The 9,952-nt window shown below is 41.7% G+C and overlaps 1 protein-coding gene across 3 annotated transcripts in view; it reads right to left on the bottom strand.

The window, feature by feature from the left end:
* Nucleotides 1-9,952, bottom strand: part of tnrc6c2 (trinucleotide repeat containing adaptor 6C2) — a 50,849-nt gene that overhangs the window by 27,049 nt on the left and 13,848 nt on the right. For all 3 annotated transcript variants that reach the window (XM_020597087.1, XM_020597088.1, XM_020597089.1), the window contains exons 2-3: nucleotides 9,855-9,950; nucleotides 8,957-8,978 (exon numbers count right to left, since the gene is read on the bottom strand). In XM_020597087.1, coding sequence (XP_020452743.1) covers nucleotides 8,957-8,978; nucleotides 9,855-9,917 — 85 coding nt within the window. In that variant the 5' untranslated portion in view covers nucleotides 9,918-9,950. The remainder of the gene's footprint in view (nucleotides 1-8,956; nucleotides 8,979-9,854; nucleotides 9,951-9,952) is intronic.

Below are 9,952 nucleotides of genomic sequence, written 5' to 3'. Positions count from 1 at the left end.
GGGAAAGAGCTACATATGCAGAGGGAAAGCATAATCACCCCTTTTGTACTTTCTTCTAATGGTGTCCCTCACAGACGCATACGCTTCCACAGGGGCACAAACCCCATTTCTAGACTACATAAAAACAAATTACACACATACACACAAGAAAGCACTTTCACAGTTGTTTGCACCCCCTTCTACTGAGGAGATTTTAGTCAAACGTGGACGCAGAGAGAGGTAGGGAGCAGTAAAGACCGACTTGCACCGCCAAAAAAAAAAAAAAGTTGATTTGGAACTGCAGCTGGTGACGCACATCTCTGATTAAATTCAGCCCATCCCGCCTGACGCTGCCTCAGCCAATCAGATGGCAGGACAGTGAATACACACTGCCCTGGCCCCCCAAAGTACCCCACCCCCACCAAGTCTTTCCATTACAACTCTGCCCCTCTCCCTCGCTTTCTTTTCTCTATGCCTACCTTTCTCTCAGGCTGGAGTTTTGTACTTACTTTGTTATTCGCTCTCTCGGCCTTTATCATCTTCATCCTTCATCTCTTGTGTTTGTCTCTTTTCTCCAGTCTTGTTCCTGTCTCTCTACCTTGCCATCTCCCTGGTTCTAACACTCCATCTCCCCACGAATCTAAACCCTGCACCCAGCCCCCCTCTCTCTTTCATCCTTTCCAACTCTAACCAATCTTTCTACCTAGAGCACAATTTTGGTCCCCCTATCACTTTTGCTTTCCTCTTGCTTCTAGGTGTTAACATACACTATAATTACAAAGTTAAACTTAGTTGCACTCACGCGCATACAGTTCGTTCTGCATGAAAAAAAAAGAGCCCTGTAATCTGAATGGGCAACCCAATGTGACATCATCTGGCAAGGCGCTGCACTGGCTCATCACATCCATGCAAGCGTGCATTCCTGGTGGACTGTTGTGTAACATAAATACTGTGTTTCTATTGTTTACAATTTGCCATCTCAAACAAAGGCAAGGCTTTGCGATCTGTTAGCAGTCGTTGGTCAGGGGGTGAGGGGTTGCAGGTGCTTTGCGATCTGTTAGCAGTCATTGGTCGGGGGGTGAGGGGTTGCAGGAGTAGTGTTGTAGGTGTGCATGCTATGGCCACGTCGTGACAGCTTGAGGTTCATTCACGTTTCCAGCCCATGAGGTTCCGTTGTTTTGGGCATGCTGCTAATGTAGCCTACTCTACATTAGCAATAATTTCTACTATCAGTGTATTGGCATTAATAGATAGAAAACAGTTTAACATCCAGTACCTGAACTAATGAAAACACATGGCGTTTCAATATAGTGTGTTTGTAACTGTGACCCAAATTCAAGAGTGAATTATCAGTGAATGCTCATGATAAACAAGACAGTCTTCTTCCAGTGGGCATCCACGTTCTGTCTGTCCCCTGTACGTGATTGGTCAATGCAGCACCTTTGCTGGATGATGTCACTGTCTAGTACGGCAAAGCTGAACCAGATCAAACTTTTTCGCTGCACAGGGTTGTGTCGTTTTGCAGGAGCTCCCCATGTGGTGCTGGTGCTGGTGCCAGCTGCGGTGAACACAATGGGTGTTCTCCAAGTCAGCTCACTGTTTACTACTGCTGCCAGTCTGGTACAGGAAGCAGACAAACCCACAACACAAATATAGACCAACATAAAACTCCCTTAGCTCAACCATACATCATACATATTCATATGTGTGAGAGAGGCAGGCCCCCTCTGTCCTGAACAAACATGCATACATTTACTAAGACGCATTATTCATTTTGAGATGAAGAGAGAGTTTCTTAATCCATGAGAGATGTGCTTTCAGTGCTTTTCAAGTAGTGGGGGTGTGGTTTACAGAAGGTGAAAAAAACTGCAGAAAGGTGGACAAATCCCTCAGATGAGTGTGTCTATAAAAGATAAATGAGGAAAGGGAGACATGTTTTGCTTAAACTCCCTGCCAATGAAATCCACACAGCAAATTAGTGAAGTCACTGCATTTGAATACTGGATGACTAACAGTTTTTTTCAGAAGCATGGTTTTTCTACTTATTAAGCCATTGCTGTGGGCTTAATCTGTTTCTACTACCAAATTGACACCTTAGATAACATATTTAATAATAAAAGAAATCTATTTATAGGATGCTTTTCAAACAAATCTACAAACTGATAACCTTTAGATATTATAATGATAAGGAACCAGTACCCAATCTAAGAAACAAATATGGAAAAAGCAAACAAATTCCAGAAAATGATCATTCTACCATTTTGGCAGAGGTAAGTAATGCAGCACTATTCAAGTTAGGCATGTGTAGTCTCTTATGTGGTCTTAGTACCTCTAATTGAAGCAGAAAAGGAGAGCCAGTTAAATAAGCATTCGTATCAAGTGCACTGTAAATTCCATTAAAGCCTCTAGCTGAGGCGCTCTCCGCAACCTTGCACCAAACTTTTAATTACAGCCCTTCTTCATGCTAAATGGTTAATTACACACAATGAGAGCGCGAAAGAAGGAGCAATGGTTTAAGAATAGAGAACAAGTGAACACGCACGCAGAAAAAAGGAATGCCAGTCAGAGGGAAATTCATAAAGGAATCAGATATAGAGTTGAAAATCCATGAACAGGGCATCATGGGCAAGAAGGTAGGGTATCTGACATGTGGTTCCCCGAGCCTGGTGCCAGGCAGCGCAGGTTTCCCTATCTCTTCTGTCTATTGACTGCAGGGCCACTTTATTATGCAGCTGACTTTATACAAAGAGGAGGGATGGACACAATACACAGGCCTATTTGTCCTACACAATGATGCATTTCTTAATCTAGTAAGAGTTAACAGGTACAGCTTGTTTTAATATAGATTGAAATACATGTACATGATGAGTTTCACATGGTCTTAAGTAGGTGTACTATACAGGTATGTGTGTAATTGTATGCATCTATGTTTTCTATGCTTTTCTTTCAGCTTATGAAAACAAATCAAAGAAAAGGAGCAACTCCAGACATATCTGGATGAAAATAGTGAAACAAGGTTCACTCGGTTTTGTCAAATAATACAATTTGGATATTGAAGCAGATTTGGGCTCCTCACTCATTTCAACATCAATTCATTTAAATGGAAGATGGTGGCACTAACCCATTTTGTATTTTAACAGTATAACAATATGCAGTGTATTGCTGTGAACCACTTCTGGTAAACAAATTAAAAGGCCAATTGAATTATACAGAAACTATAATAAAAATTTAAAATGACTGATGACAGGCGTATAGAACAATAAGACTTTGTTGTTTATGACATGTTAGCCAAGAGGACCTTTTAGTTGCTGAAGGCAAATTGTATGTGCGCTCCTTTATACATATAAGTGGGCGTGTCTTTATAAGGCCCCATCTGTCAGTATTAGTAGGGAAAACACAAGCTCACACTCACTCACAAAATAAAAGGAACAATTTCTCACCCCTCACCCTTCATATAACAGGACGTTGCTATAGAGACTGACAGTTGCCTAACGCTCCTCCATTTGCCTCCTGTGACCCCCTGTGCCTCCTGTGACATCTTCCGCCTCTCCCACCCTCTCTCTCTAATTAGTGCTCCCACCCCCTCTCCAGGCTCTCCTTTTCTATGTCTAAAGTCTCAGCTGTTCATCTCAGCTGTGCCTCTCCTGCCTGTTTGGATTATGACAGGTGCCCCAGGAAACCCTTTTTGCTTTTTAGCCTTATTAGCAGCTAACTTACTCTCTGGGCAAAGAGCATTGGCTTGATCATACTACACCTTGATCCGAGGTCAGTGCCTCAGGGCAACAACTGCCTGAGGATACATGTCTTTGAATGTGATACATATGGAGCATGATGCAAGGTATCTTATACTTATGAGTGTGACACCCAAACAAGAAACATGGTCTTCCACAGTTAAAGCCCAAGGGCCATTACAGCATAAGGAGCCCGCTAAGCACTACTCATTTGTGGTCCCATTGTGAATTTCTCATACACAAGTAGAAGGGCAACTAATACTCTAATGGCGTGCTTACATTATTGCAGAAAAACGGCTTTTGCGCATGCCTCACCATTGCTGTGCATGTTGTGTGCTGCGCTAGCAACATTAGCAGTGTAGCTAAGAAAACACAGTTGTGTAGAGCACCCCCGGGAATTTCTACACCGACCAGTAGGGAACATGTCGTGCGAGACCCTTGTTTTTCCACTACAACGTGAACACCTTTTGGCCTTATTACCTTCCATGATATCCAACTAATAAAAGTAATCTCATGAAGTAAAATTCAACTGGTAGAATAATAACTGGACAATTTATTTTTTCTTCTCTGTAGCCTAACTGTCATCTGACAATGACCCAAGGAACAAATGACAAAAGCACCTTACACAGGCAGTATGTGACCCTTACAAACACAAACACACACACACACACACACACACACACACACACACACAGTATATGCAGACACCATACCCACAAACCACAGGCTGAACTGTCATTCATATGATTTGAGCTCCATCCTATTAATCTGCCTGATATCTGGCATAAAGCAGCTCACTACTGGGGGAGGAGGAGATGATGGGGGAGGGGCAAGAGGCACTGAAGGGGCTCTCCTGTCAGCAGCTTGTGAGCAATCATACAACATGAGTAGACAGAGAAGAAAGCATTGTTTAAGTACGTGTGCCCCTCTTGCTTCCTTTTTCTCTGCCCCTGGTCCCAAAACCTATCCCTCACTCTCCTCCAGGACTTGACATAAATGCAAAGAGAACACAACAGAGGGTAGCGGAAAAACAATTATGCTTGGCAGTCACAAATCCACAGGACATAATTGACAAGCTACTCGCTATTAATTCATTGAGTGTTTATAAATGTGGTTAACAGAAGAGAAAAGCAGCCCATTTGCTCAAGTAAATTAGCCTCTAATTAAATTGCGATTCATGAAATTCCCTTTCACAAGTGTTGATGCAATTAATAGCATGTGAAATTGCAAATTAATCCAACGCAGAATTATATAACGCACTCGTGTTAGTGTGCGTCTCTCGCCACTTTGGAAAATATAATGCTGTTATCACCGTGGTGACACCATGTAAATATGTTTCTCCTCAGATGCGGTTGCAATGAAACAGGCGGGGGGGAAGCACGGATAAGGAGGAAAGAGACGGACGAGGCAATAACATATATTACATTTGTTCTCTAACCTTTCAGTGCTGAAAGGTGCATGAGAAGTAAAAATGGAGATTGCAGGTTTTCTGATTATCACGTGTGGGAATGATACACTGTGTTATTACTGTGGCTTTCGGTGCCTGCATGTAGCCACCTGTTTCATGAATTGCATTTGTCTAACTTCCTGCTTTGGCTGCATGTTCTCATAACTCCAATAATATTTGTGTGTATGTTGGTTTATATGTGTATGCTAAGAGATGCCATGGCTAGTATATTATTACCCTGGATGTTTTGCAATTCAACAACCTAAGCATTTGCTGTAGGTAGGAGTGTGTATGTCTTTTAATATGACTGTGGGCATGTAGGAATACACATTTTCAGCTTGATGGATATGTAAAATTTTTATGAACTGCTCTTTGCATGCATGTGTCTTGGCATGTGCATGTTTTTGTCAAGGTTAGTAGGTATGTGTAGCAGTCAAGCTGACTGATTGCGACTGTAGTGGGGGCAGAGACTGTGATGAAGCTGTGCTGGGGGTGAATAATCAGCATCCCTCTGAGGTAATGGGGAGGAGGGGGATGAAAGGGCGGAGTTAGGGAATTGCCCTCCATCAGAGGTCCAGCCTATGTCTGTTGGGGAGGGTGGGTTGGGGCAGTGGGACACTGCATTTGTGAAGCTCCACTCCAAAGCTTTATCTCATTTTCATACATATGAATGCGCCAGGCTGAAATCGATTACCGCAAACAAATTGAAATGCCTGGGACCAAGGAGGCCTGCTTAGTGTAAAGCAGAAAAAGACCAAGATGTGATATCACATGTTTACGTGTGTATCAATTTTTGAGTGTATAAGAGAAGCAGAATTCACTGATATGAATGAAAAGACACAAATCACCACCGCATACTGATTTTCTCCCTTCCTGCGTACGTATATAAAACACCTCTATTATTTAGTGTCACACATGAAAACGTAACTCATTCCAGTTGATAGCACTTTCCTTTTAAAAAGACTATTGAGAGTGGAGGTTATGAGAAAAGTCGGCGGTCCTCGTGGCTCGCTCAACGATTAGTCTTCAAACAGGCCCTACTTTCTTTATCTTTCTGTATGCATGAGTACCCACTACATACACACAATCACTTTCTCATTCCATGTCCTTTTCCCACTTTCACTCTCATTAAACATACCATAAAATAAATGTCATTAGACCATGTCACGCCATTAGACCTCTTCTATATTAGCACCGTCATTGACTCCTGATGGTCATTTTTGGCACTCGTCTAAAGTGTTCACTGCTTCATTACTTTCTTTCCTCCCTTTCCTTCTAACATTTTTACTTGTATCTGGCCCCAGAACACCCGGTTACACATTCTCTTACTTCCTCTCCTTTCCTTCCTTCTCCTTCTTTACTGTGCCCCTGCTCGTGGGCCTCTCTCTCAGGCAGTTTTCAATATCCCCTCCCTGACTCTCAGTATTTCCTTTGCTAGTCCTTCCAGTAAATCTTGGTACAGTCCACATACATAGAAGGCATTAGGGCTATGATGCTCTTCTCAGTAGTGTGGCTATAATCTGACTGGCTGGATTTTAAATAGAATATGCATTATACATACAGTGCCAAGACTATACAATGTACAAAAACAGAAATCTTAAACAGACAGGGCAACCAATGATGTTTTCTACAGCCAAACATAGGAACATTCTTGACTAGTCACCTGATATCAGTCTAAAGAACAGGCCAGAGGAACAAGCAATGCAGTGAAGATGTCTGGAGCACATGAAAAATACCAAGTGTCTGATAATGTATATACAGTAAACTGTCCAATGACCTTCAGTGCATGAAAACTGGACAAGTATGTTTAAAAATGGCTCCAACTCTGACTCCTAAATTACAGCTGAAGAACAGTGCTTACAATCTGTAACCATTTCATTTCAAAGCCAACATGTTGCTGTGCAGAGACACAACAACAAAACGGTGTCAACGTCCTAATACTCTGGCTGCACTGTGCTTAGAGGTGAATGTTTAAATATATGAATGGGACACAGAGAAAGCAATGCAGTACTGCATACACAGGTCTTAATGTCTGACATTTACTGTTGCCCACATAATCCTTTGGGTCATGTTGATTACCACCACCAGACATCACCCACTAACCTACACTAACTGTGGGTTAAGTCCATCATGCTAATTCTCTCCTCCCAACAAAAAACCTCATCATTCATTTGTCAGCCAACAGTCTAGGTAGACAAATTAAAAACAGCACTCACCTTTGCCTCATTATCACCACCAACATAGTGTTGAGCAAGGCACATAAACCACAACAGCTCAAGTAAAGTTGTTCAGTAGCTGAGAGACAAGACTATAGTTACAGAGTGTAAACTATGTGAGTTCCAAGACAAAAGAGCATCCGATCTCAGCAAATCTGTTCTGTATAAATAACGGATCAAAAACAAAAAAACATCACCGTACGTTGCCAAAGTCATTTCTTTTCTCATGATGTTATGTTGCTTAAGCACTCTTTGTCTACACGCATTATAGTTCTGCACGTTTTATACACTTAAGTCTAACAAAGCCTCTGAGAAAACTATTTTCTATCACCCAAGTTCAAAAACAGGAGCATTAAATGTTTATTCAAATCAGAAGCAGCTTTCTGCAGAGGCTTTGAATGCTGGTCAGTAGGTCAAGCTCACAGACAGGGCAGTGAAACCCAGCATGGGTAATTAAACAGGCAGGTCAGAGTTCAAAGAAAGCTGTGGTGACCCTTGTTAAGGCCCAACAGCTAAACCCAGATGGCCAAGCTGTTGCTCAAACTCAGGGAGAAGAGTCAGGGGCGCCAACACACCCACCAGGAAGATTTAAAGCCAGTGACCATGGTCAAAGTTTGTGCCATTTTCACCTAAACCTGATCATGTAACAAAAACAAGACTAATGCCAAGAAGTTTGCTTTTACTGCATAAAGTAAATGCCTGTAAATGCATGAATCCTTCAAGAGTAGTGCTAAGTGAAAAGCCAACATAGTAGGAAGATAATTAACATTGGCTGAGATGTGTGAAAAGTCAGGTCTAAGAGTAGACAACACAGAACAAAGAAGAAAGAGCCAACGATGGAGAACACGACCTAACTCAGTCACTCACTCACATAATCATTCATTCATTTTAATTCATAATTACATCATTTATTTTTTACCATTAAGAAAGGTCAGAGTTGAAGCGCAATGTTTTCCTTATTTAAAAGCAGAGATAAATTGGTGTGAATTGGAGTGGCAGCAGAGGAACCACTGGGTATTTTGTTAACACTTCAATATAATAACATCAAATTTTCCAAAATTTTATATTTTAGTTTCTTAAGAGAGAGGGAGCATCAGTGGTACTTCAGGACAGTGGTTTTTCACCGCCACTTTCTCTGTACTTGAGCTGAACTCCATGCTCTTCCTTTATCCCACTCCTCTCCCTTCTTTCTTGACCCCATCCCCCTACGCACATCACACCCAGTGTGCTGTCTGGGTGCCCTCATGCTTCACTGCCTGGTGCCGTGGGCGTACTAAGCGTCACTCCGCTCCACTTTGCATTATACTCCACTGTATTTGCTCTGCTGTGTGTGTGTGTGCACATGTGTGCGTTCCTGAGAAACAATTGTTCATCCGTGTGCAAACTGCGTGTCAATCTGTGTACAAGAACACTAAGCGCTGTGTGTGTGTGTGTATATATAACGCTTGAATAATATGTGTACGTCTGTGTCTTTATGGGTCAGTGTGTTAATCAGAGGTAATTCATGTATATCAGTGGCTGGAACAAGGTTTTAGAAAATGAGGCAGGTGAGAGGGTGAAGTTTAGCTGATCATGACACTCACCTTTGGGTTTCTGATCAATAGCCTGCAGAGAGGGGACAGAAAGACAGACTTAGGAACCTAATACATAAAGGATGATGTTTAACAATCAATCACAACTGTAAAAAAATAAAAAATCAGAAGTGGCAGGAGTGCTGCCTAGTAAAGAGATTCTGTCTTTTCAAGGCATTCATTCTTATTTATTTATTTTTTTTAATGAATGGCAGCCAGCATTGAACAGAAGTCAGTTTATTTGTTTACTGGCAGCTTGCTGCCCACATTCTAACAAATCTGCCAAAACTATTTTTATATTAAAACCCAACGATTAGAAAGTTGAAGACTAAGTGAGTAAAGAACACAAACTTTTAAAAAAAGAAGCAATTGTATACCCACACACATACAGCCCAAATTTAAGCACCGGCTAGTTGACCTAAAACATCTGCAGCTTTATTAAGTGTCTGTGTGTGTGTGTGTGTGTGTGTGTGTGTGTGTGTTTGTTTGTTTGTGTGTGTGTGTGTGCCCAATTTTCTTTTCAGTGCCATAAGACACTCAGATCAGAATGTCTAGGTTCGTGTTTGGGGTTAGACACTTAGTTGTGATTGTTCGGGTTAGGGAATGTGCTGTGTGTGCGTTTGAAACATTGACTGTGTAAAACATGAATGTAACAGCTCCCACAACTGGAGCCAGTGTGAGTTGATGGTATGTTTGTTTTTAATAAGTTAGTTGATGATATAAAAAAAAAAACGATATGTTTCGGATGACTGAACAGCTTTGACTGGTGGTCTGATGTGTCTCAACTGTGCAGAATGTGGTTGTAAAATGCCAAGATGGCAGCCACCATATTCACAAACTACTCACTTCATTTTTGCATAATGGACCCCATACCCATTTTGATCTACAGCCCACGGTGTGAACATGTCACCTTTTTCTGAGCGATGTCCTTCTTGGTCTTTTCTTCTTGTTTTTTCTTTTTCTTTTCTTCCATCAAATGGTTCTCTTTCTTCTGTTGCTAGCTTCTCT

Source organism: Monopterus albus, unplaced genomic scaffold, assembly GCF_001952655.1.
Source record: "Monopterus albus unplaced genomic scaffold, M_albus_1.0 scaffold32.1, whole genome shotgun sequence".
Lineage (NCBI taxonomy): Eukaryota > Metazoa > Chordata > Actinopteri > Synbranchiformes > Synbranchidae > Monopterus > Monopterus albus.
The sequence above is the reverse complement of the archived record's forward strand: the minus strand, read 5'-3'. Positions and strand labels throughout refer to the sequence as shown.